This window comes from Notechis scutatus, chromosome 13 (genome assembly GCF_049901735.1).
Source record: "Notechis scutatus isolate UNSWTSFEM ecotype Mainland chromosome 13, rNotScu1.2, whole genome shotgun sequence".
In the NCBI taxonomy this organism is placed as follows: domain Eukaryota; kingdom Metazoa; phylum Chordata; class Lepidosauria; order Squamata; family Elapidae; genus Notechis; species Notechis scutatus.
Window position 1 is genome coordinate 2,497,392 of NC_142021.1, and position 27,589 is coordinate 2,524,980.

Below are 27,589 nucleotides of genomic sequence, written 5' to 3' on the forward strand. Positions count from 1 at the left end.
TGGTTTTTTTGGGGGGGTGGGGGGGAAGGAAGGAAGGACACCAAGAAGTAGGTGGGGAGGGGGCATCAGACGTGGTATTCAGCCAGTTGGAACCAGTTCTGGAGAACTGGTAGCGGAAATTTGGAGTAGTTTGGAGAACCAGCCAATGCCGCCTCTGACTGGCCCCACCAACCCCATTTATTCTCCGCCTCCAGAGTCCCAGCTGATCCGCTGGGTCTCCTTTGGTTGCCCTGCATAGGAGAACGGAGCTGAAAAGCAGGTTAGTGGCGTGCGGAGGGAATGGGATTTTGCGGTACATCCTTCTGCCACGCCCACCAAGCCGTGTCACGCCCACCAAGCCACGCCCACAGAACCGGTAGTAAAAAAAAATGTGAATCCCACCTCTGGGGGGTGGGCATCGCCTCTTCTCAGCCGCCCACCGTCCCCTGCGCTTTGAGGGCAGACACGGCCTCCTGGAGCATTTGTACGATGATTTATTGGGGAGTGAGAGGTAGAGGTAGGACAGATTGTCTCAACTCTGAACTCATCCCGGGGAAGGTCCCCAATCTGGAGAGAGACCAGCCCTCCCATTTCACAGTTCCCCCCGGCTCCCCCCCCCACCGCCAGAGTTCTACATTCCAAGTTGCCCCCTCGTCTTCAGCCTTGGCTTGAACCCCTCCCTGGGCATGGCTGGGATTCTGCTGGGGGGAGGGGGGCTCTCCATCACCATGAGCCTGGCTGGGCCTTCAGAGCTTACAACATGGAAGCCTCCGGAAATGGCCTCCTCCTTTTCTCCATATTGTACTCCTCTCGCTCCGTCTTCAAGCTGGGAGCTTCTGAGCTCATCAGCCAACCGCCAGGAATCTTCGGGCTGCTCCGGATGAAGGGGAGGCCGAGGGGCTTCCTTCCTGCAGCTGGTCCCCCCGTGACAGGCCAAAACAGTGTTAGGGTGATCCAGTTTGGGGTTCCAACCTCGGTGTTTGGTGGGAGAAAGAGCTGTCCCCAAGGAGGACGTGGGGTGAGCAGCACAGGAGGGACAGGATCCATTGGTTGGGCTCCGATGTAGACACAGGGCAACTGTCAAGGGGATGGGATCGGGTGGCACCACGACAGCTCCATGTCTGAGTCTGCGCCCCATCGGGACAGCTGCAGTGAGCGTGTGCAAGGCAGGCCAAGAGGGGAGTGGGCAAAGGGCGTTGTCACACACACTACGCAGGATGGTTGCCTGGTGGGCTCTGCCACCTTAGTGTCTGGTGTCGCAGCTGTGGCTATTGTGGGGGAACCCCTCTTGCGGGGAAGTACTAAACAGGGCCGCGAGCCCGGCCGTGGGGCTGGTGGGACTCATCCTTCGTCCAGGCTGACTCGGGTCAGTGCTGTCACGCCGGGAACCCATGACCCGATCCACCGTCTCCAAACGCACAGCGGGCAGCAAGCCCAGATTCCGCGGATCGGCTCGGGACAGCGGAGTCTCCTCGAAGCGCCAGCTTGTCCGGGCCTGGGAGGTGACAGAGGAGGAAGAGGAGGCCTCGGTGTTCTGCACCATCTCCCGCGACTTGGAGCGGTGCCGTGGGCTGTCCTTGGAAAACTGGATGCTGGGAATGTCCGCCTTCAGAATGGTGCTGTGGCGGCGTCCCTGGGGCGAGGGGCTGCGGCTGGCCCCTTGGTCACGGCTGGAGGATCGCAAGAGCAGACCCTGGAACTTGGCCAGGCTGGGGCTGCGGCTACGGTGACGGTGCATCTTGCCGGGGCTGGGGCTGCGGGATTTGGGTCCGAGGAGCACCAATGTGCTGTCGTCGTCCTCTTCGGAGGTGCTGTTGGTGCTGTCCGTGGCACTGCTGACTTGCTCCAAGGTGGGCAAAGAAATCTAGGCCAGGAAATTGAGGGGAGGGTGTTATGATATGTACAGAATAACCCTTGAGTAACAAGGATATGCACATGGAAACGTTTATGAAAGTAGTTATGAATAATTATTCAGTCACACAGATACACTAAATTAAGTTAAAGTTTACTTTAAGAAATAGCACAGTCCAATAAACGGTCCAGGTCATATACGTTTTACAGTCCAAAGAATATCCAATTACAAAGTCTTCTTACCGGTTGCCTTTGTCATTTACAGCAAACAAAGATATCAAAGTATAAGCACAGCATAAATACAACAGAGAACAAAATGTCAGAGAGACAGAATGTCAGAGAAACAGAATGTCAGAGAGAGCAAGCCATGATCTCTAGCTCCCTCTTATGGCAATTCGCAATACAATCAACCAATCGGAACATAGTACAAATCAATGCAGCGACTTTGTCTTAAAGCTACAAACATACATTGCTGGTTTATATATTGCCAACCCAACTAATTGGTGGACAGATTCCTAACAGAGAGTGGGAGGAAAGTCAGTTTTCCTCAAACCACAAACACTGTTCGTACATCGTCTTGGACTCTTGGAACAGAGTCGCTCTGTTCACACAATATACCAACGCACCCTTCGGAGGATGCCTGGATCACCCAACATGCAAAGACAACCGTTGGGTTCCCAGAATACGCTGACCGTACACCACTCAACCCGGTGTAGTTCTTTGTGGAAACACAGCCACACAAAGTTGCACCCAACTTCCTATGGCCAATTTGCCGGGACCAAGTCGCCACGGCCAACTCGCCGTGGGACTAATATCGTCACACTAATATCGAACAAATAGTGGACTGGAATAATTAAAGGAGGGACAAAATGAAATGGGGATGACAAAAATAATGGTTTAATTCTTTTCAATAATTGCATTAAATTGTGGAATTGTCCTGGGGTGACTTGGCCATGGTGAGTTGGCCGCAATGAAGTGTCTCATCCCATCCCAGACAAGGGCCTCCTAGCCAAGAGCAATGGCACACACCTTCATTGCTGGTGCAGCTACTGAACTAAATGACCAGAGTTCTCGTATGCTGTTGTGTGGAACACAACTGGGTTTCAACAGGAATGAAAGTATTAGAAAAGAATAACACATCCAATTCCACGGACATTAGAACTACAGATTGCAATTATGACCAAATTGGGAGTGCAATTTTGGTTGTCAGTCATGCCAATCTTAAGGAAACCAGCAACCAACGTCACCAATCCTTGTTTTCTGTGTCTCTGGGACACTGCAACCGGGCATAAATGTGAGCTGGTGGCCAAGCACCAGAAATGCAGTCATAGTCATTGACCTCGACACAGTCATGCCATGTACATGGAAAGTTGCTCACCTGGAAGGGATCCGTCATGCCCACCATGCAGCCGCAGTTGTTGCTGTAGTAGCCAAGGATGTAATCCCCCTTCCCTTTAGGCAGGGACTCCTCGGGAAACGTTAGCTAGAGTTGGAAGAGAGAAGGAGAGTAGGGGAGATGGAAGCCCAGCAGAAAAGGATCCACAAACCAACCAACCAACCAACCATTCTAATAATTCTAATTCATATTCTAATTCCAATTAACTCTAACTCTAACACTACTCTAATTCTAACTTTTACTCACTCTTACTCCTACTCTTCCATTCCACTCCACTCCACTCCATATTTTCTATTCTATATTCCATATTATATTATATTATATTATATTATATTATATTATATTATATTATATTATATTATATTATATTATATTATATTATATTATATTATATTAAATATTATATTATATTATATTATATTATATTATATTATATTATATTATATTATATTATATTATTATATTATATTATATTTATTATATTATATTATATTATATTATATTATATTATATTATATTATATTATATTATTATATTATATTATATTATATTATATTATATTATATTATATTATATTATATTATATTATATTATATTATATTATTATTATATTATATTATATTTATTATATTATATTATATTATATTATATTATATTATATTATATTATATTATATTATATTATATTATATTATATTATATTATATTAATTATATTATATTATTATTATTATTATTATTATTATTATTATTATTATTATTATTATTATTATTATTATTATTATTATTATTATTATTTTCCCATTATTTTGTTAATTCCTATCCCATTTTCTCTCTGGACATTTGTTTTCAAAACGCCAACTCTGTGAGGTTGGACAGAAACAAAATGATGCCCACCAACTAAGCCACGATCACAGAACCGGTCATTAAAAATTTTGAATCCCCCCCTGCCTTGGATGTTGCCTTTTCCTGAGACTAAACCTTTTAACCTACCTCCGTTTGCTCCCATAGCCTTACCTGGTAGAGGTGGCTCTCTGCATCTTCCTGCTTGGCCCATACATAGGCTATGTAGTCCTTGCAATGCCGGAAACCCACCTACAAGGGCAGAAATAGACCAATACTCGAATACAGCTCATCTGTCTGGAATCTGCACTGTATACTGGTCATTAATACAATTGAGCGAGTCCAGAAGTATTTCATGAGAAGAGTAGTTACACTCCTCTGCTTGCAACAGAATACCCTACACCACCAGGCTTGAGATTTTGGGCTTGGACAACCTTGAACTAAGCCGCCTACAGTTAGACTTAAGCGTAGTGCACAAAATTATCCGCTACAATGTCCTACCAGTCAATGACTACTTCCGCTTCAACTGCAAAAATACAAGAGCACACAACAGATACAAACTCAATGTAAATTGCTCCAAACTTGATTGCAGAAAGTACGACTTCAGCAACAGAGTGGTCAATGCCTGGAAAGCACTGCCTGACTCTGTTGTTACATCCTCTAACCCCCCTCTAACTCCTTTAATCTCAAACTATCCGCTATTGACCTCACCCCATTGCTAAGAGGTCTGTAAGGGGGCGTGCATAAGTGCACCATCATGCCTACCGTCCCTGTCCCATTGTCCCCATTTATCCGTACCTATTTCCTGTTTTCATACTCCTGTTTATTCTTACACCTACCATCTTGATTCTTACACCTACCATCTTGTAAGCGATTGACAAATCAAATCAAATAAATAAATACATCACGAGAGGTTTCCACGGTGCCCTCCTGTGGCTGCTGAGACACCCAGATCATTCCATTTATCTGCCCACCACTGGGAAGAGTTCACGCTGCCTTTTAGGATGCCAATCCTCTCGCCCGGCCAACCCTTCTCACCCGATAGATTGCGATCCAATCCCAGGAACTGCGGTGGAAAGCCGAAGAAGTTCTGTAGTGGACCACAGCTTGCTCCGGCTTGGTCCACTCGTCGGCCACTTGGAGTTCCACCAGTGGCACATCAGCTCGGGAACCAAACTGCCAGAAGAGTTAGGATCATCATTGATCATTATTCATCGCCAGACTCACTTACCAACTGGGTTACTAATTTATCAAAACTTAGTTCTAGGTGGCTTCTCTCTTCGATCAGTTTCCATTCATTGTTTTTTTGTTGTGCCTTTTGGTGCTTTGTAGAATTAGGCTGATCCTCTCTTCTTTGTGGCAGCCCCTCAAATCCTGGAAAACTGCTATTCATGTTCCTCCCCAGTCCTTCTTTTTCTCTAGACTAGCTAAACCCAATTCCCACAGGAAATGCTTTTCAAGAAACCAGTGGCTAAGCAAAAAGCAGGAAGGAAATAGAAGAAGCACATTTTGTAGCTTGCTCTCCTTCATCCTTTTTTCTCCAGGAACTTACAACAGTTCATTTAATAGTGTTTCTGAGCAGACAAGACTAGCAGGTGGCAATTGTAACTGAAGGTTACAGTAGGAACATGGCGAGAGCAGGTTTTTTTTCCCTAAAAAAAGGTTAATGCTGTCAGTGGCACAACAGCAGCTATCCACAGGCTCAGGTGTGTGTGTGTGTGTGTGTATCAATAGGGCTGTGTACCAGAGGTGGTATTTAGCAGGTTCTGACCAGTTCTGGAGAACTGGTAGTGGACATTTCAAGTAGTTTGGAGAACCAGCCAATCCCACCTCTGACTGGCCCCGCCCCCATCTCTTCTCTACCTCCCATTGAGTCCCAGCTGATCGGCTGGGTCTTCTTTGGTTGCCCTGCACAGCTGGAAAGCAGGTTGGTGGGGTGGGGAGGGAATGGGGATTTTGCAGTATATCCTTCCCCTGCCATGCCCAAGGCACACCACGCCCACCAAGCCACGCCCACAGAATCGGTAGTAAAAAAAAAAAAATTGAATCCCACCACTGCTATGCACTCACCTGTACTGCAAAAATGGAGGCCACGGGTTTGTGGTCGCTCATAGTGTACTCCATATGGCTGCAATAGCAGAGCTGGGTCACAGTCAGGTTCCCACTGCTGGATCTCCCAGAATGCACTGGGTGGGCCCCACCTTTGATCTTCCATAGGATACGGTCCGTCCAAGCTGGTTTCCTCTTTTTAGCACTGGGGTCACAACACAAAAGACATGAAATGAGGACCTAAGTGGAGGCTGGCATAAAATACATAGTGTATATTCTGTAAATCAGTGGCTCCTAACCTTTGGGGCACCAGGGACCGGTCCCATGGGGTGATGTTTTTCCATGGCCTGGGGGGGGGGCATGATTTTGTGTGTTGCCTGCATCCCATGGATGGAGTTTCCCCTTGTTTGTGTGGCCTTGTTTCTGGCATGCCGTGGCCCAGTGCCACTCCACAAAATGGGGGTGGGGGGGTGGGGACCCCTGTTGTAAATTATGATTATGGTTGATCACACAGCCAGATGTTCAATCTGGACCTGGCATCTCTGTCCAGCTGTTGAGACCTTCCCCAGGAACTGGGTAAACAGATGTGGAAGTTTGATGGGGTTCAAGGTCTCATCGCAGGATGTCAGCCGTTATAAGCCAAGCTGCCTTTTGCAATTGACGGGTGGGGATTTTTGACAATGTCAATGATATTTTAGGATTGGACCCAAAGACCCTACTACAATGGTTACCGACTTCGCTTTCATTTGCCACAGTCATTCTACTTCTATTCGCAGGTCTTTGTACGTGGTGATTTTCTCCAGTTTTTTTCCTCTCATCTCTTCTGACCTGGTCCAGGTCCTGCATTTCCTGCACTATCCAGATATTTTTGTCTTTCTTTTCAACAGCTATGAAATCTGGGGTGTTGTGTGGCAGGTTTGCTGCTAAACATTTTTCCAGTACCCAGTGGACTAGGGGTATGTGATTGTCCATGGTCTCAGTGTAGATGAGAATGTCACTCAAGTAGACAAGGATACCCTTATAGAGGTGCTCATGTAGCACCTCATTTATTAACTGCATGTTAAGAAATGTGCTTATCTGTTTGAATTCTGAAATTCCAGAGCAGTTTAGCTGTTTTTCCTTTTCTATGACTTGGTCTGTTTTGTGGTTTCTCCCCCACCCCCCCAGTCTGAAAAGTTCATAAAACGGGGACAAAACTCACTGAACAAATGTCTCATTCAACCACAGAGGTTTTGGGCTCCCTTGTGGTCATACGCCAATCAATCAATCAATCAATCAATGTCTTGGCTCAGTCCAACTACTGATCCCCAACCCGCCAACTGTCCTCCATACCTGGTGTCATACATGTTAGTTCCCACGTCAAATTTAAAAGTCGGGGGGAAATTGAGGAACCCCTCTTGGAATCCTTTCAGGATGGGCCACGTAGTTTTCGCAATGTTAAGCTGCAGAACGAGAGAAGCCAGGAGGACAAAGCTGGGAGATTGGGGTTCCTTCTCTCTTTCTCCCACACCTTCCACTTCACCATGGTCATGCATTACTCCTGTCCTCCCAGGTGCAGTCAACCACATGGCCCACTCCACCAGGCAAGCGTGTTCAAGAGCAACATTATTACCCAGAAACATCCCTGTCAAAATTATTATGGGCTTCAAAACTCATTTAATCATTGCCCCTCAGAGGATCACTGGTTGCCCTCTCCCCTCTTTGGAAGAGCTTTATAGCTCCCGCTGCCTTAAGAAAGTTCAAAACATCCTCAAAGATCCATCTCATCCTGGGCACCCTTTTTTTTTATAACTACTACCATCTGGTAGATGGTACAGGATAATAATAAAAACAAGGACAAATAGGCTGAAAAACAGCTTCTATCCCAGGGCAGCAACTCTGTTGAATTCTACTGTATAGTGCAATATTAATGCAATATCAGGGGTTTTCAATTCAATGGCATAGAATGCAAAGGATGGGTGCTTGTGTTTTATTTTTTATAGTTATAGTATACACTGAAGAAGGCATTTAATTTCATTGTACGAGGTGCAATGACAGTAAAGTAAACTAAACTAAAGGGTTAAATATAAGCTAGTGGTGTGTGGCGGCAGCCAAAAAAGCTAATATAATCCTTGGTGGTGTAAACAGAGGCATAGAATCAAAATCATGTGAAGGATTAGTATGGCTTTACAAAGCTTTAGTAAGGCCCCACCTGGATTGCTGCATACAGTTTTGGTCACCACATTACCAAAAAAGATGTTGAGACTTTGGAAAAAGTGCAGAGATGATCAACTAAGACGATTTAAGGGCCTGGAGGCTAAAACATATAAAGAACGGTGGCAGGAATTGGGGATGGCCGGTCTAGAGAAAAGAAGGATTAGGGGGACATTGTAGCAGTCTTACCAGTCAACTTAGTTCCCAAAGTACCAGAAGGCAAGACAAGAAACAATGGGTGGAAACTAATCAAGGAGAGAAGCAACCTGGAATTAAGGAGACATTTCTTGGCAGTTAGAACAATTAACCAGTGGAACAGCTTTGCCTTCAGAAGTTGTAGGTGCTTCATCACTGGAGGTTTTCAAGAAGAGATTGGACAACCATTTGAAATGGTATAGGTTTGCTGCTTATGCAGGGGGTTAGACTAGAAGACCTCCAAGGTCCCTTCCAGTTCTATTCTGATTGATTGACCTCACCAAGAGAAGGCTTCAGGCTGCTACTTTCCCATTTCCTCACTCCTGCACTCACACTCTGCACGCACAGGTATGTCTCACCTGGTCCTTCTCCCAGAGCTGATGGAGGATGTTGTTGTCGATGGCGTATTTCACGTAGCGGATGTCCAGGGTCTCGATGCGGAAGTTGAGATCCCCAAACCAGAAGATGAGGCTGGAAGGGAGACAAGGAGAAGGAAGGAGTGGGGAACCTTTTTAACAATAAAAATCCAGGAGGCTCTTAGATACGGGATCTTCCTTTTTGATTTGCAAAGCCACCTCATTCCTCTCCTGTTAGAAAGAGAATCCAGAATCTTTCCACCCGGGGATAACAATCTTTGTACCCGAGGATGTATTGCTTCTGAAAGAAAATTAATTCAGACGTTGGAATTCTTCTGGCCCTAATCCTCTCACGTCCACAACTCTGGATAGCAAAATAAAGTGGAATTACTATATATACCCACCAAGGGCCTTCTCTAGCTCTTCAGAAATTGACTTGTCTGGCATGTGCCAACCCTGAAGTTGTAGAAAACACAAAGGAAGCCAAAGCCAGAACCCCATACCAGGGAGGATGCATGCCCATCGCCTTCCCATTAAGAAGCTTCCTGGTCAATTTGATTTATTTATTTGATTTATTTATTTAATATATATTGCTGCCTATTCTCCCATGACGACTCAAGGCGGCTTACACAATGTAAAACCATATTTAAATAAAAACAATAAAAACTAACAAAAAGAATCAAATAAATTAATAAAGTAAAATAGAACAAAATTGCAATGGAAAGACTATTATCAGTTCCCAAAATTAACCGAAGAAATCAATATCTTTGAAATAAATATATGACTTAGAATGTAATTGAGAAAAGGGAATACCATGTGGAATCTGACTTAAAACACACACACACACACACACACAAAAATGTGTAAGTGATACTTAGTAGTTAAAGAATTATTGTTATTAATGTGGAATGTGGTAATTTAAAAGGACTATATTATGGTAAACTTTCACAATGAATTAATGGGAATAAAATGGGTGAATGTATAAAGGAAAGGGGTGGCAAGCTCGAATTGACAATGAAAGGGGATAATTTTTGGATAATCAGAATTAGGATGAATCATATTGAACAATGAATGGAATAATAGTATGTGATAAACTTGCAAATGTGATGTGTAATGAATATGGAAATTAAACAAGAATTTAGATAAAATTGTAAAATAAGGCATGAGAATATTTAAAGAAAAATGAAATAATTAACCACTCTGCCATAGAGGCTCAAAATGCTCCAGTCATCATCTTTGTCACTGCCATACTCTCCTCTTCAACTTTTTGAGATACCTAGTAATCAATGGTGGGATTCAATTTTTTTTATTACCGGTTCTGTGGGCGTGGCATGGTGGACGTGGCTTGGCGGGCATGGCAGGGGAAGGATACTGCAAAATCCCCCTTCCCTCCCGGCCCCACTAACCTGCTTTCCAGCTCCATTCTCCTGGGCAGCGCAACCAAAAGAGACCCAGCCAATCACTGGGACTCAACGGGAGGCAGAGAAGAGATGGGGACGGGGCCAGTCAGAGGCAGTATTTTCAGGTTCTCCGAACTACTCAAAATTTTTGCAACCAGTTCTTGAGAACCGTTCCGAACCGGCTGAATGCCACTTCTGCTAGTGATAATTGTAAGTTATAATTGAGCTGCTGTTTCTAAAGACTGGGTTCAACCTGTTTTGGGCGGGCCTCAAAATGGACCTTCTGAATGGACAAGGCTTCTTGCCCAGCCTGGAAGGACCCAAGGGCCTGGTACTCACTCGTGGTCAAGAATGCCGTTGGCCGAGGGCCCCTCGAACTGCTGCAGATGGAGGATTGTGGTGAAGTCCTCCTTCCGCTGCTCCGCCTTCTCCATGTGTGCCGGCAAGTGGCAGTTCAAGAAGCAAACCATGTGCCCGAAGATGGAGAGCCGGACGCTCACGCCTCCCTTGTTGCCCTGGAGGAAGGCAGGGAGAGAAGCCATGAGATGGGGGGGCAGAGAAAATAGAAGGGAACAAAACGGGACAGAATAGAATAGAATAGAAATATGAAAGAACAGAACAGAACAGAACAGAATAGAATGAAATCAGAATAGAATGATGATAAAATAGAATAGAAATATGAAATAGAATATGAAATAGAATAGAAATATGAAAGAATAGAATAGAATAGAATAGAATAGAATAGAATAGAATAGAATAGAATAGAATAGAATGAAATCAGAATAGAAATATGATAGAATAGAAATATGAAAGAATAGAAATATGAAAGAATAGAAATATGAAAGAATAGAATAGAATAAAGAATACCAGGAGAAACAGAGATGGAAGGGATCTTGGAGGTCTTCTAGTCCAACCCCCTGCTCAGGCAGGAAACCCTATACCATATAGTATATAGGTAGTTAGTATAGGGTGTATAGTACCTATACCCTATACTAACAGTGAGGACAATTAACCAGTGGAACAGAAGTTGCCTTCGGAAGTTGTGGGTGCTCCATCACTGGAGGTTTTTAAGAAACCATCTGTCTGAAATGGGATCGGCCAGGTTGAGCAGAGGGTCCGACTAGAAGACCTCCCTTCCACTCTATCCTGATTGCTCAATTGCTCCTGCCGGATTCCTCCAGCTTAGTCCCAAATATGAATCCCGCCACGACAGGCAGGCTTGGGGGCAAAACTCACATACCCAGTAACCCCCGAGGCCCGTCCGGGTGCAGTCGGTCTGGATGTCCTGCAGGAAAGGCAGGTGGTAGTACTTGGCAAAGACAAAGAGGATGACTCCTTGCATCCGTACCGTGCTCACCTGAAACAGCAAAAAGGTAGTCAAGAGAAAGGAAGGCACTGAGTTCTTAATTCTGCACCTCCAGAATCTGTTTTTTAGACTGTTTTCCAGGTTGTTTTCTGGGCCATTTTTCAGGTTGTTTTTTTGGCCATTTTTTGGACTGTTTTCTAGCTGTTTTCCAAGCTGTTTTCTGGGCCATTTTTCAGGTTGTTTTCTGGCCGTTTTTAAGACTGTTTTCTAGCTGTTTTCCAGGCTGTTTTCTGAGCCACTTTTCAGGTTGTTTTCTGGCCGTTTTTAAGACTGTTTTCCAGCTGTTTTCCGGGCTGTTTTCTGGGCCATTTTTCAGGTTGTTTTCTGGCTGTTTTTTAGACTGTTTTCCAGCGGTTTTCCAGGCTGTTGTCTGGGCCACTTTCCTGGCCATTTCCAGGCCAAAAACACCCCCCAAAATGGCCAAAGAACATCCATGCACGCACAAGTCAGCTGGTCTTCAGGTTTCTGGTGCTCTGGCACACGTACATGTATGCACATGCATGCACATGCATTCCACTTTGGGCATGGCCGTGAGATTCACTTGACCAGGGGCAAGGGGACTGAAAATTGTGACTTATGACCATTTGTCACACTTAATGACCGTTGCAGCATCCCTTCGGCCACGTGAGCAAAATCCAGACCGTTGGCAACTGCCTCTAATCTATGACGGGTCCCGGCTTCTTATGATTCCCTTCAGCAACCTTCCCACAAGCAAAGTCCAGGGGGAAAGCCGGATTCACTTAACAACTGGGTTACTCCCTTAACAACTGGAGCGATTTCGCTTAACGACTGATGCCAGAAAGGTCGTAAAATGGGGACGAAACTGACTTAACGAATGTCTCACTTAAGTCACCTCCGTTGTGGTCAGAAGTTGAGGATTACCTGTCCTTCTGACTGGTAATTGAGCCGGGATGGATCTGCTCTACTTTATAAGGGCAGTGACTTCTGTACATGCTCAGGAACTTGTGCTCCGGAACAGATCAGAAAAAGGATCTGCTTCTATTTGCAAAAAACGTCCTTTGGAGAGAAAAAAAAAACCTGCACAGCTTTGGAGAAGCAGCAGCTGGTGTACTGAGCGATCATGCTTCCCCGCCAAACTATTTATATTTTTTAATTAAAGCAAATAAATAAATAAATAAATAAAAGGTAGAAGCCTCTCTCCCCCCGCCCCCACTTAAATACATTCGACAAATGGAAGCGTTGGCAGTCGGAATCAGGGGTTGCGGGGAAAATTCATTCTCTTTGATTTTAATTAGAGCCTTTTCCGATTCACACGTCGCTTTGGTGTGAAATGCTACCAACGTGCAAAATCTGTCCCTTTTCTGGATTGTGGCTGACGAATAAAAAAGGAGGAAAAATCACAAAAATACATTTAAGGAAAATAGCTTACAAAAATACACGATTATGGGAGAACGATGGTGCAACACCGCAGACGATCTTTGGGGAAATGGAAACTTAGGGGAAAGAATGGGCCAACATAGATGGATGGATGGATGGATAGATAGATAAGAGATATAAATGATATAGCTATATAAAGATAAGAAAACTCTGTGTTTCAGAGGCTTGCTTCGAAGTGCTGGTGCCTCCTGCTTCGGCCACGTGAGCTGAATCCACAGATCCTTCTTGAGTTTCATTCATTTTCATGGCTGGGGAGGAGCCGGCTAATCTGGCAGGCATTCAGTGTCATGTGGCTGGGTCGTGACGTGCGGGAGGAGGGTTACAGGGGAAATTAAATGCCTTAAGCCTTCTACTCCCTTTGCCCTTCAAGCTGCTCAAAGCAGATACAGGGATCTGACCTGGGGGTGAAAGGAAGGGGGGGGGAAATCACTCCCTGAAATTCTCCCCCGCTCACAAATGCCAAAATAATCCAGATGTTGGCCCTATATGCATGCCGAAGGGATTTAAAGCTGCCCAACAGCCTTGTTTTGTCAACCACTCCTGCAAAAAATCCCTTTTGGATTTTCCTCTGAAGGGTAATGAATAAAGAAATGTAGTAGAATATATTGTAGCATGAAGTAGAGAGTTACTCTATAGGCATTTGCTATCTTGCTGTAAGGCATTTGTTTTCTTGTATACGTAGAAATATTTCTGTTAATCATTTATCACTCTATAGGCATTCCTTATCTTGCTGTTGTAGAAAAGGTTTCCTTCACCTTCCACTTGTTGTAAAACAATTATGCCTGCAGTCATTTACATCCCTCTCCTATGAAGACACACGATTCTCCCATCTAAATCAATCTGAATCCATCTGATATATTCCACCCTTAGCATCACCCCTGCCTGGGAAGGTAACTCTCTGGGAATGTAGCTACCTCCATCGGGAGGAATCCACACCTTTGAAGTATGCTGTTAATAGCCTCCTTAAGTGGTCAATTGTGATCAGTTAGTAGGACAATAGGAGAAGAGATAATGAAAGCTAAATATTGCCGGAAAGACAATTTGTCTTTTGAAGGAAAGATGTAAATCTAAGTTAGAGAGTTTTACAATGCAGTTACTCAACTTCTAAGGATCTTAAAGGTGTACGAAGACTTTAATTTCTCCATATGCTTTGTAGCCTTCCTCTCATCTCTATCTTGTGTGCATGTGAGGATAGATCTTACCCTAACCATATTGATCAATTAAAGTTGGATTTTGTTCTTTAAAGCCTCTGCTTAAGTTCATCTTTGGCACATTATGGTCTTAAGTTATAGCCAGACTTCACACCTCGAAGCTTACAACGGGGAGTCCAGGGGTGGGATTCTACCAGTTTGTCCCTATCCGCTAGAACCGGTTGTTAACATTCTAAGCAGTTCGGAGAACCGGTTGTTAGAAGAAATTATTGGCCCAATCCTGTAAGGAAGGCAGGAAGGAAACATTCTGGTGTTGCTTACAGAAACTGCCTCTCCGTTAACCCTTATTACATTCTTGGCAGGACTAGACTTCCTGTCTCAGGAACTTCTCTGGAGTTTTTTCCCCCTCCTTTGCTGGTACTTTGCTTGTATGGAGTGACCATTCAAAGTTACAATGGCACTGAAAAAAGTGACTTATGACCACTTTTCACACTTACGACTGTTGCAGCATCCCCACAGTCACGAGAGGCCAGGCGAGGAGATGCGTGCCTCGATGTGAGTGATGTTGAGTTGGCCACACCCAGCCAGTCACATGACCATCAAGCCACGCCCACCAACTAAGCCACGCCCACAGAACCGGTTGTAAAAAAAAATTGAATCCCACCCCTGGGGGATTCCCCAACCCCCTGGGCTTGCGGCCCATTCCTGGCCCTTGAGCCATTCGGAACTGGACCGTGGAAGTGGAAAGCAAGCACAGGTGTGTGCACATCCCCACTTGCGTGAGCAACACACGAGCACGTGCATGCGCCCCATCGGCACGAACGGTGGGCGAGCATGCCCGCCGCTTGTGCAAATGCAGCTGTGCACGCTCCCCCTCCCACCCCGCCAGTCCGCAAAGCCGGGAGGATTGGAGGGGGGGGACTGGACTCTGGCTTACCAGGACGAAATTAAAGGGGCTCAGCACCTCCATGAAAAGTTCACTCCACTGGTCGGTGAAGAGCGCATCTTTCAGGCGTTTGTTGATCATGGAATTCACCTCCTGCAACCTGCAGAATTAAGTGTGCAAAATCACCAGCTTTCCTTCCGGGCCCTCCCCACCCAGAGGCTTCCCCCAAGGTCTTCCCCAGAGATACTGCCTGACAACGCTTGCAACCCTATATATTGTGAATTATTTAACTCTGCTGCCCAAAGTATTAACCGGGCAGCTTTCCAAGACGGATAAGGTCTGAGCTAATAATTACACCTTTGCAAGACTGTTTGCCAGGCCGTTGGCTGAATGTGAATGCAATAAATTCACATTTGTTGAATAAAAGAGGTTTTGCCGGGACTCAAGAGTTGGCTTAGTGCTTTTTGGGGAAGCTTAGGATAGAACAGCCGTCCTGCTACTCCTCGACTTAACAAGAGTTCGTTTAGTGACCGTTCAAAGTTACAACAGCACTGAAAAAAGTGACGTATGTCCATTTTTCAGAGTTACGACCTTTGCATCGCCTGAATCAGGCGATCAAAAATACAAATGCTTGGCAACCGGTTCTTAGTTGTGATCTTTGCCAAGTCAACAGGGGAAGCCGGATTCACTTAACAACCGGGTTATTAACTTAGTGACTGCAGTGATTCAGTGGGCAGCTTGGGGCCCCCGATTCTGGGGTTCGCTCTCTTGGTTGTTTCCTGCTCATGAAAGGACCCGCCAGTGTCCCAGGAAGCCTGCCTTCCCGCCGCCTTACCCAATAGCGATCATGTCACTGTCAGAAGAGTCCCCAGGGTTGAGGTGCAGGAGGGAGGTGACATCGCTGGGGGGCATGGAGGTGCCGACGTTCCACGTGACCACTGTGATGCTGTGGAGAAAGGGGGAAAAAACAACTTTACCCCAACATTTGTCAGACCTGGTGTGGGATCTTCGGCAATCTACAACAGCCAACATCCTGCTCTCCCGCTTGGGCAGGGCGGTTAGACTGGATGACTTCTAAGGTCCCTTCCAACTCCTGTTATTTTAAAATGTTATATAGGGTCTCCTGCTTGAGCAGGGGGTTGAACTGGATGACCTCCAAGGTCCCTTCCAACTCTCCTGTTATTCTCTTAAACGCGCCGTGGCCAACTCTCTGCGAGACGAAAGAGTTACACTCATATTGAAGAAATGGTGGGATAGAATCGTTAAAGAAAGGATGACAAAGGAGGGACAGAATGAAACGGGAAGGACAAAAAAATAAATAAAACATTTTTAAAAATCATTTTAAATAATTAAATTGAATTCTTGCATTTGTCCCACAGCGAGTTGTCCCGTGGCCGGCGGCAAGTTGGCCATGTTGAGTTGACTCTGGCCAATTGGCTACGATGAGCTGTCAATTCCGGAGGCTGAGGCCCTTCTTCTTGGAGGAAGCGGCCCCTTCTAGAGTCCTTGGGAAGAGCCGTTTGGTGAAGTTCTACCAAGAGGTCTTGCCCTTCCATTGCACCGTCCCACTGCAGCAACGTACAAGCGGGTGAAGGGAAAACGCACAAATTCTCTTCCAACTCTGTTCTTCTAAGACAGGCCTTTCAGACCGAAGTCATTTGTTGTTGACTTCTTCTGGATTGTGGGTCCCAACTTCCCAAGGGATCATACAGCCCTGGAACGCCTTAATAATATAGGAAGGCAGCAGCTAAGACACTGAGAGTGTCGATCAGAAAAGGTCGGCAGTTCGGCGGTTCGAATCCCCAGCGCCGCGTCACGGAGTGAGCTCCCGTTGCTTGTCCCAGCTTCTGCCAACCTGGCAGTTCGAAAGCACGTAAAAAATGCAAGTAGAAAAATAGGGACCCCTTTGGTGGGAAGGGAACAGTGTTCCGTGCGCCTTCAGTGTTTACTCATGCTAGCCACATGACTACGGAGACGTCTTCGGACAGCGCTGGCTCTTCAGTTTTGCAACGGAGTTGAGCATCGCCCCCTAGAGCCAGAAACGACTAGCACGGATGTGCAAGGGGAACCTTTACCTTTATCCAGATGTTTCAAGGCCAGCGTGGCGTAACGCCCTTGACTAAACTGTGGTTGGCTAATCGGGAGTCTAGGGTGCCGGAACGACCACACCTCCCCCTTTCCCCCAAATTCTGCATCACAGCAGGAATGCAGGAAGGCACCCACTAGGTCTTTTAGTGCCTTAAAACCCTCTCGGGATGCGTCCACTCTCGTTCCTTGCTAAAGAAACAAAACTTGACAGCAGTAAAAATATCGCCTGTGAAAACAGCTCCTGGGGGAAAAGCGGCGCTCGCTCTCCTTGCCGGCATTAATGGGGGTTTGGAAATATGAATGTCAGGAGCGCTATTTATAAATGGAAGTGGGGCAATTGGGGGCGTGAACGCCAGGCAATGTTATCTGGCTTCCAGCAACTACCCACATCGGCATCTTGAACAGCAAGTCAAGAAGACTTGCAACAAGCAGCAGGAAGTAAGCTTGACTGGGTCTGTTTCCTTCTCCACCCTGAAGTCTTCCATGGGGGATGTGAGGCAGGCTGGAGTTATGCAAAGGATCTCTAGCCACTTGTGGGATCAACCGACAGAGGCAGGAGACTCTGCGGCAGGAACTGGCCAGCAGGTGAAGGGGAGGTGAGGAAGGGTCTGCTTGCTTGAGCAGGGGGTTGGATTAGATGACCTTCAAGGTCCCTCCCAACTCCGTTATTCTGTATTCTATGGAGGCACGGCACATCTTGGCCCCTTAAAAAGAACCACTGGCCATCCTAGTCATCCTCTTCTTTTAAAGACCCCCGTAATGCCTTGCAGGGTGGAGTCTTGGGCAAATGAATGGAGCGGAGTGTTTCCTGGCCAGATGCCCTTCCTGTCACCAGGGCAGAGTTTTGTTCAGTGCGTCCAGAGAGAGAAATATCTGCCTCTACCTAGGATTGAACTCACAGCCCTCCTGATTGTGAGGCAAGACCTCCAACCTCTAGGCCACCATGCCACTCACTGGCTATCTTAATCTGGGAAGGAAAAAAAACAGAATGCAAAATATAGGGTTTTTTTCCCCTTAGGGTTCGTTAAAACGGCGCTTGGGTAGACAGCCAAATTCTCTGGCAAGAGGTCGGAAAAATCCAGAATTGTTTGGGCTTGTGATGGTTCTGCTCTCTGCCAGATCAAGTCAGCCGTGTGCATCAACTCCAACAAGAAATAGTCCGGGACACGTGGCTTCTGAGCTTTCCAAGCTAAAGGGAGCAACTGTTCCTTCTGCCCTTGAATGATAATAGTGACCTCACATCATCAAAGGAATTATTTTCTGCGAGTTTCATCGAATTTTACGACTTTTCTTGCCACTGTCGTCAAGGGAATCACGCTTGACACCCCCCCCTCCTCCAACAGGACAACTGCAGCCGTCGTAAGTATGAGTCGGTTGCCAAGCATCTGAATTTTGATCACGGGGTCACGGAGATGCTGCAGCAGTAAGCAGTAAGTGTGCAAAACGGCCTCACAATCAGGAGGCTGTGAATTCAATCCTAGCTAGAGGCAGAGATTTCTCTCTCTGGGCACGTTGAGAATATATATATATATCTGTTGAATATAACTCCGCCCTGGTGACGGGAAGGGCATCTGGCCAGTAAACACTCGGCTCCATTCGGTTGGCCAGACTCCACCCCGCAAGGGATGAATTATGGGGTCGTTAAAAGAAGACGACGAGTCACCTTTTTCCAAGTCCGTTGCAACTTCGAACAATCACTAAATGAAGTGTTTTAAGTCAAGGACTACCTATGCAGTGAGCCCACAAGGGATGTTCTACAACAATGATGTCACCACTCTTGCAAGAATGCAGGAGGCGGCTTTTGGCAGGCGCTTCTCGAGGACACTGGCTGGCCAAGAGGATATTAGTCACCCTTGAGAAAAACTCCTGGAAGGAGACCTTGGCAGCTCCTTGGCCTAAGATGGAGGTGACAAATCCCAGGGCATTAGCCTAATTAAACTGCGCACAAGGAAGGGAGCCAGTTGGCATCCAGAAATAAGAGACTGACTGCAGGCTTAAAGAGACCAGTAAGGTAGGTTTGCAAAAGGCATCAGGTGGTAAGCTGGCAGTCCGGCATCAGGGATCTCCTGAAACAGGTATTTCTCAACTTTGTAAACTTCAGTTTTCTGGCGTGAACCGGAAAGAGGGCCGAGAAAATATCTACAGACCCCTCACCTCCAGGACATAAACTGTTTCAACTTCAGGACGCCACTATGCCAAAACAACCAGACATAAAGTCATAGCTTTTCCCTCCGTGCCATAAACTCTGCTGGACATTTAATTCCCATTGCACTGTCTTAGCCCTTAAAGGATATTTTATCCGTGTAGTAGGGCTGAATTGCAATGACCCTTCTCATTTTCCCCACTGTCTCATTTCTCGTCTTATCTATCTTCTCATCTTTCCTACTATCTTGTCCTATTGGTATCTTATGGGTGATCAAATGTCGCTTGTAACTTAAATGACTGTAACTATGAGTATGACCTATTATTTGCTGTTTATAGATGAGCTTATGCACTGGAGACAAATTCCATGCGTATCCAATCACACTTGGACAATAAAGAATTCTGTCCTGTTCTAATTTCTATTCTGTTTCTAATTTCTATTCTGTTCTAATTTCTACTCTGTTTCTAATTTCTATTCTGTTCTAATTTCTATTCTGTTCTAATTTCTGTTCTGCTCTATTCCTGTTCTAATTCTATACTTTTTTGTAATTTTTTATTTTATATACAATAAATCCATTCCATTTCATTCATGAGTCAATTAGGTACATATTTCAATTACTTAACCATTATTAATAATATTCTTCTTATCCAATTTAACAACATAGTAATAATCACATTCCCATATATGTAGTATAAATGAAATCCAATATACCTATTACATTAATTTCTTTTATTGCTCTATGAATATATCTAATCCCTTTTAGTTTATTCTATTTTCTATCCATTGGTAAAACAAGTCCCATACCATATAACATTCAGTGTTCTAATTCTATTCTATTCTAATTCTAATTTTAATCATTCTAATTCTACTCCTATTCTAGGGGTTGGAGAGAACGCAAACTGACATTTTTAAAAAAAAAACGGGGCATTTCAGGCCACGCTACAAAAGGCACACGTGTTCAGAGACATATTTACAAAATGTGAGTGTAAGGGAGGAGGGAGGGTAATGTCATGTTCAATCCATCAGACTCGCAAAGACGAGGCTCAAATGGAAAAGGCTCAGGGGGAAAAAAAAAGGGAAAAAAAATGGAAGAGGTTAGGCCAGAAGATGGAAATAAATGCTGGCCCAGATACAGCCCATCTGAATCCGGCAATCTGGACAAGCCCTTTGTCTCTATCAGGCACTCTTACTTGGCCTATTTGGGGAAGGGTCCCACCTTTGGGAGATGCTTTAGCCTTTCCATCATTCTGAGTTGCTTGTCGAATTGCCATCCATCTCCCTTCTTAAGGTTTAACAGAATAACAGAGTTGGGAGGGACCTTGGAGGTCTTCTAGTCCAACCCCCTGCTTAGGCAGGAAACCCTAAACCATTTCAGACAAATGGTTATCCAACATCTTTTTAAAAACTTCCAGTGTTGGAGCATTCGCAACTTCTGGTGGCAAGCTGTTCCGCTGGTTAATTGTTCTGACTGTCAAGAAATTCCTCCTTAGTTCTAAGTTGCTTCTCTCCTCGGTTAGTTTCCATCCTTATTGCTTCTTGTCCTGCCCTCAGGTGCTTTGGAGAATAGCTTGACTCCCTCTTCTTTGGGGCAGCCCCTCAGATATTGGAAGGCTGCTATCATGTCACCCCCTAGGTTTCTAGTTAACTTTAAGATGAACGGACTTCAATTCCCAGAATGCCCATCTTGATTTTACTTTATTTATCGGTTAAATTTATATGCCGCCTGTCTCGCTGTTGGAGCAGCTCTGGGTGGCTTATAGACCGATAACGGCAATAGAACTTAGACTTATATATCACTTCCTAGTACTTTCCAGCCCTCTCTAAGCGGTTTACAGAGTCAGCCTCTTGCAAACCCCAACAATCTGGATCCTCGGAAGGATGGAAGGCTGAGTCCACCTTGAGCCGGTCAGGATCAAACTGCTGACAGTGAGCAGTGCTGCATTATAACCACTGCGCCTGCAATGCTGCATTCTAACCACTGCACCACCACGGCTCAAAAGATAAATATAAAAACCGAAAATTACGATGAAACTTAAAAGAGACTAAGGCCAAGAGTATAGATGCCATGGTGTTTTTGGCGGGCTTTCTCTTGTACCCCATCAATCACATCCAGCAAAGAGCACCGGGGCCCTAAGCCAGCCATCAGAGCCAGGTTTTAAGTTCCTTCTGGAAGGGCCAAAGGAGTCCATCCTCGGGCTTAGAGATTGAGAAACGCTACTCTAAAGTTACGTCTCTGTGAATGAAGGTGTCAACTCATAAAACGCTTCTATGCTTGTTTTAGAGTGAACAGAAGGAGGGGAGACGAAATTTGAAAGCGCAGTGCAGCCGTTGGGAACTGAAAGTGCATTCCATTCTTATCGTGCAAATATTATCACTAAGCTACCAGCATTTCTGCCTGGCAAATCTCTAATTGGTGTTCTGGTGAGGCTCTTTCGCCTGCTTTTGTCGTACCACCATCTGTCCGTCTCCCCACCCGCCCACTCACCCACCAACCCCTCCCACCCCTCCCCGGCTGCACCTCACCGAAACTCCTTGTCCTGCCTCGTTTGTGGCCGGCCGAACCTTTCCAGGAAGTTCTCCGTGCGGTTGGCGCTGCTGCTGCTCCACGGGTCTTGCAACTGGGGCGATAGACGGACCCTGGAGTAGGTGGGCAGCTCCTCCGACTCGGCCTTGGCGAGCATGGCAGATTTGGAAGGCCCCACCCTGCCCCCCGAGAGGTACTCGCTGGAGATGGCTTTGGAAAGAGAGCCCAACCGGTGGGACGAGCTTGGCCGGCTCAGGCAAATGTGGTCGCTGGATTCGGCCTTGGGGAGGGACTCCTTCCGTTCCATGGTGGCCAGAATCCCAGACGTCAGGGGGTCCAAGGCGCAGAGGTCAGGAAGGGCCCCCCTGCTTGGGGACTGGCTCAGTTTCATGGAGGGGGAGAGGTTGGAGAGCGAAGAGGAGCTGCCCGATCCAGGAGACAAAGGCCGCAGCTCCACCGGAGACCGTAAAGTTGGGGTGTTGTACCCAGAGGGCCCCGAGCCCTCCGGCTGGACTCTGCTGATCTCCAAGGAGAGAGGCGGGATTGGTCTGCCCCCAGCAGCCTTTTCGTGGGGTTCCGCCTCAGCTCGTCGACGTGACCCGTCCGGCTGCAGCCGAGTGTGGAACGCTTCGCCCAGGGAATCCGTCCGCGTCCCGCTGGCCATGTTCCCTCCGACGTAGGAGACCCCACTCGATCCCTCCGGCTGGTAGCGAATGGCTCCTTCCGGGACAAAGGGCACGGCAGCGGGAGAGAAGACCCCTGGGGAGGCCAGCCCCACAAGGCTCCCTCGAGGAGGGGTGGGCTGCGCGGGGAGTGGGGAGGGTGGTCCCGGGTGCCCTAAATCCCTCTGAAAGAGAAGACGGAGACGGCCGTTCAGACAACCAGACAGGAGCCAGATGCTGAGTTGTTTAGGAAACGTAGAGGGACGCTAGGGTCTCCTACTTGGGTGCGGGGTTGGACTAGATGACCTACAATTCTGCTCATTTGTCTGTCTTACTTGTCACATTCTGGGGTCTGACTAAGTTGTATCGCAGGCTGTTCCGGGCGCCCCTTAGCCCTGGGGTCTCCAACCTTAGCGACTTTAAGGCTTGTGGGGTTCCTATCTCCCCTGGTCCTTCTCTTCACTAGACTAGAATAAACTTCTTGAAAGCCTCCAGGGATGAAGCTCCCACAACCTCCCAAGGCAACTTCTGTACCATGGGTTGACTGCTCTCACTGTCAGAAAATTCCTCCTTATTTCTAGGTTGAATCTCTCCTTGTTCAGTTTCCATCCATGGTTCCTTGTCTGGCCTTCAGGTGCCTTGGAAAATAGCTTGACCCCCTTCCTCCTCTCTGGGGCAGCCCCTCAAATACTGGAAGGCTGCTCTCCTGTCTCCCCTGGTCCTTCTCTTCCCTAGACTAGCCAGGCCCAGTTCCTGCAACCTTTCATCATATGTTTTAGCCTCCAGTCCCCTAATCATCGTGGTTGCTCTTCTCTGCACTTTTTCTAGAGTCTATGGCTCACACTCTGTTCCAACAATTCACTTGGAAGATGCGTCTTCTATCGGAGTTCCAAAGTTTAATGGGCACCAGCGCCGGTCAGCCATGGGCAATACCTGGACCCTCAGGATCTGGGCCACCTCCAGGTGTTCGTCCGAGGAGTCCTTGGCCATGGCGCCATGGCCAGGCCTCTGCAGGAGGCTCCCCCTCTTGTATCCCAACAGCCATGGAACTTTGCCACTGCCTGACATTCTCTGGCCACCCTTTAAGAGAGGTGGAAGCCCCCACCGGCCTCTGGCAGGAGCGAGAGGGTGGGGCTGGGAAGGGCCACGTCAACTCATAAAATATTCCTACGGTCTTTTTAGAGTTGCCAACAGAAAGGGAGTGGGGAGCAGTGCAGCAGTTTGCAAACGGAAAGTGCATTCCATACATAGTTTTGCAAAGACAGTAACTAGGTGACTGAAGTTTCTGCTTTGCACAATTCTGACTGGAGAAGATGATTGATGACTCTTGGCTACAGATGTGTCCCATTGGAGAATATGAATTAGGATACACCCAGGAGGTTGGTGGGGTGGGGAAACCAGGGTCAAGGGTGACAATGAATGATGTGTCTGAGAGTCAGCTACACCCAGGCACTGGCAGACAGTTTAACTCCCAATAAATCTTTTTGAAGTTTTGGAAGTTTGGCTCGAGACTCATGATTTAATTGGGGGTCACTGCCGGAATCCTGACAGCCTGCAGAAAACAGGCAATCCGGGGTTCACACAAGTTATCTACGATAACTCGCCCTGGCCAATTTGCTGCAGCCAGCTCGCCCCAGGATAATTCGCTGCGGGATGAGAGTTAACACTAATATGGAAGAAATCATGGAATAGAATCATAAAAGAAAGGATGCCAAAAGGAGGGATGAAATGAAAGATGTTGGGATTTTGGAAAAAAGTTCAGAAGGAGAAGAGCAACTAGGATGATTTAAGGGCCTGGAGGGTAAAACATATGAAGAACGGCTGCAGGATTTGGGTATGACCAGTCTAGAGAAAAGAAGGACTGGAGAAGACAGGATAACAGTCTTCCAATATTTGAGGGGCTGCCCAAAAGAAGGAGGGAGTCAAGCTATTCTCCAAAGCACCAGAAGGCAGAATAAGAAGCAACAAATGGAAACTCAACAAGGAGAGAAGCAAGCTGGAATTAAGGAGAAACTTCATAAGAGTGAGGACAATTAACCAGGGGAACAGCTTGCCACCAGAAGTTGTAGGCGCTTCAACCCTGGAGGTTTTTATGAAGAGACTGGACAGCCATTGGTCTGAAATGGCATGGGCTTTCCTGCACGAGCAGGGGTTGGACTAGAAGACCTCCAAGGTCCCTTCCAGCTCTAAAATGAAAATATGTTTTCCATGAATTTTAAATAATCAAATGGAATGTTTGCATTGTCCCGCAATGAGTTGTCCCATGGCCAGTTGGCAGTGGCAAATTGACGGTGCCCAGTGGTCCCATTCCACAGGCCAAACCCCCCTCCCCTTTAAAAGGCCAGGCTCAGGTGGTCTCAGGTCAAATTCCCTCGTGGCTTTGGAGGAGGAGGAGAGCAATGGCTTGCCTTAATCCTTCCTGGAGCGATTTAGAAGCGGAGAAATTGTCTTTTCTCTGGGCGGCGAGCCAAGCCAGGGTCAAGTAACTCTGAACACATAATAAGATGCCAAGAGCAGAGTGAAATTATATCCTCCCTTTGTCAGGTATGTTACATCCTGTCTGAAAAACAGGAGAGCCTGTCCGGCATTCACCCACCCCAGTTATCGATCCGATTCTCCCCGGCTGGCAATTTGACACCAGGGAGGGCATTTTGGGGGCATCTGGAAATGGGGCATGATAGCAGCCTTCCAATATTTGAGGGGCTGCCCCAGAGAGGAGGAGGGAGTGAAGCTATTTTCCAAAGCACCCCAAGGCCAGAGAAGGAACCATGGATGGAAACTGAACAAGGAGAGATTCAACCTGGAAATAAGGAGGTATTTTCTGACCGTGAGAACCATCAACCCATGGAACAGAAGTTGCCTTCGGAAGTTGTGGGAGCTTCATCCCTGGAGGCTTTCAAGAAGAGACTGGACTTCCATCTGTCAGAAATGTTTGGGTGGGGGTTGGACTAGATGACCTACAAGGTCCCTTCCAACTCTGATTATCTGTTCATCTGTTAGTGATCTGGGCAGGAATTCCCACCCACCCACCCCCAATCTCAAGCCCCGGGACAGACAAATGCAGCCATATCTTTGCAAGGCACCTCCCGTTGCCCTGTGCAAATAGGTAGCACTATCAATTGTCTAAATAAAAATAAAACCAGTAAATAAATAAACCCTTTGGGGGGGGGGTCTTCTTCCAAACGAGGGCCCAGAGCTTTCCCTTTCTGCACAATTCTCTTCTCCCCTCGCATCACTGTCCCCAAGCCCAGAGACAAACTGTTGCCCACCCACCCACCTTTTTCCCCTGGGCATCTCAGGCTGAGCTTTCTCCACAGCCCCCCTCCTCAATCCCTAGGAGGACCAATTCTCTCCCAGGCCGCTCTTCTTCTTCTTCTCCTCCTCACCCATGGCCTCCTGCTGCCTCAGTTTCCCCCTTCGGCAGAATGGTGCCCGAGAGTGTGGAGGAGAGTCGAGCCTCCCACCCCCCTACCCGCACCCCCGTTGCCCTTCCTTTCTCCTTTCCACCCGCTCTGGAAGGTGCTGAGCGAAGCAGACGCCGCCAGGGCTCCCTTCCCGGGCACCTGGGTGGAAGGAAGGGCACCTGGGCAGGCAGACATAGTGGGTGGTGGGTGGGGGGAGTTTGGAGCATCAATGGCCAGGCTGGATGGCCTTCAGGAGGCTGGGGGGGGGGGGGGGAATGGCTCCTTCCCTCTTTTAGTCCGGATGGGGTAGGAGGAGAAAGGGGGTGGATGGAGGGATTGGAAGCTGCTCGGGGCAGGGTCCCTTTCCCTGCTGGTTTTTACACCCCAGAGAGATCCCACATCCCGGGGGTCTCTTCCAGCCCCCCACCCCCACCCCCATCCAAGGAGGGCAGCGATTGCAAAGGATAGGAAACGCGGGCGCCTGTGTGGGTTTGCGTGGGTGCGCGCGCGTGGTTTTCCTTCCTTCCCGAGTACTGTGCAAAAGGGAGGGGGGCAGGGAGGGAGGGGTGCAAGGAAGCCCCGAATTCCGGGCCAACGCGTCCCCCTCCCGCCTCCAACCCCACGACAGCCCGGTCAGAGTCCACGCGCGGCGTGGGGTGGGTGGGCGCAAAGGAAACCCGCCCGTGGAGAAGGGGGTTTCTTCTTCTGTCCCGTGGAAGGGGCTCCGTCCCGGGGAGGGGGTCTTCTCGGGCCCGCAAGGAGCGCAAGGACTCCCACAGGGATGGGGAGAGGAGCAAGCCACGCGCGCTCGCGTCCCTCTCCAGCCCGCCGCCTACACGTGCGCCCGGGATGCGCGCGCTCTCTCTCGCTCTCGGCCGTGCACGGCGGGCCGAGTCGTGGGGTGGGGTGGGGGAGAAAGACCCCCGCCGGTGGGCTCTTACTGCCGCCCGCCCGCTTCCCTCGCTCACCTGCAACGCCCGCATCCCTCGCCCGGCTTACCTGCGGACTCACCTTGCGCCAGCCGGCCGGCTCTCCCGCTCGGCCCCTGGGCAGCGCCTGCCTGCTCCTCCCGGCGGCGCTCCGGCGCGGCGGCGGCGGCGGCGGCGGCGGCTCCATCGCGGCGGGGGTGCTGGGGCCGCTCGCGCTGCTGTGGCCGGCGCCGAGGCTCCCTTTCCCGGGCGGTGGTGGCGTCACCCGCCGGTGCGGACTTAAAGGCACCGCAGCCCCGCTCGGCCTCGCCGCGCCGCCGCCGCCGGCTCGGGGATGGAGGAAGAGGAGGAGGAGGAGGAGGGGGAGGGGAGGAGGAGGAGGAGGAGGAGGAGGGGGAGGAAGAGGAGGAAGGAGGAGGAAGGAGGAGGAGGATGAGGAAAGGGGAGGGAGGAGGAGGAAGGAGGAGGAGGAGGAGGAAGGGGAGGGAGGAGGAGGAAGGAGGAGGAGGAGGAGAAAGGGGAGGGAGAGGAGGAGGAGGAGGAGGAGGGAGGAAGAGGAGGAAGAAGGAGGAGGAGGAGGAAGGAGGAAGGAAGAAGGAGGAAGAGGAGGAGGAGGAGGAAGGAGGAGGAGGAGGAGGAAGGGGAGGGAGGAGGAGGGGGGAGCAAGGAGGAGGAGAAGGAAGGGGGGAGGGAAGAGGAGGAGGAGGAGGAGGAGGAAGGAGGAGGTGGGACAGTTGACTGAGTCGCCCGCAGCAACAGTAACAGCAGCAAAAGGAAA

The 27,589-nt window shown here is 48.0% G+C and overlaps 1 protein-coding gene across 2 annotated transcripts; it reads right to left on the minus strand.

Moving 5' to 3' along the window:
- Positions 1-457: 457 nt before the first annotated feature.
- On the minus strand, positions 458-27,154 carry INPP5J (inositol polyphosphate-5-phosphatase J). 2 transcript variants are annotated; one of them, XM_087942598.1, is made up of 13 exons: positions 26,882-27,154; positions 21,816-22,663; positions 15,897-16,007; positions 15,113-15,221; positions 11,501-11,617; positions 10,600-10,775; positions 8,864-8,975; positions 7,449-7,558; positions 6,138-6,321; positions 5,106-5,243; positions 4,242-4,319; positions 3,209-3,313; positions 458-1,843 (listed from the first exon to the last, which is right to left on the minus strand). In XM_087942598.1, exons 1-13 carry the CDS (start codon positions 26,996-26,998, stop codon positions 1,223-1,225), a joined length of 2,826 nt encoding a protein of 941 aa, XP_087798724.1. In that variant the 5' UTR covers positions 26,999-27,154; the 3' UTR covers positions 458-1,222. The 2 variants fall into 2 exon arrangements, with proteins under 2 accessions (XP_087798724.1, XP_087798725.1); XM_087942599.1 differs by having other exon boundaries at positions 26,894-27,135.
- Between the last annotated feature and the right edge of the window lie 435 nt (positions 27,155-27,589).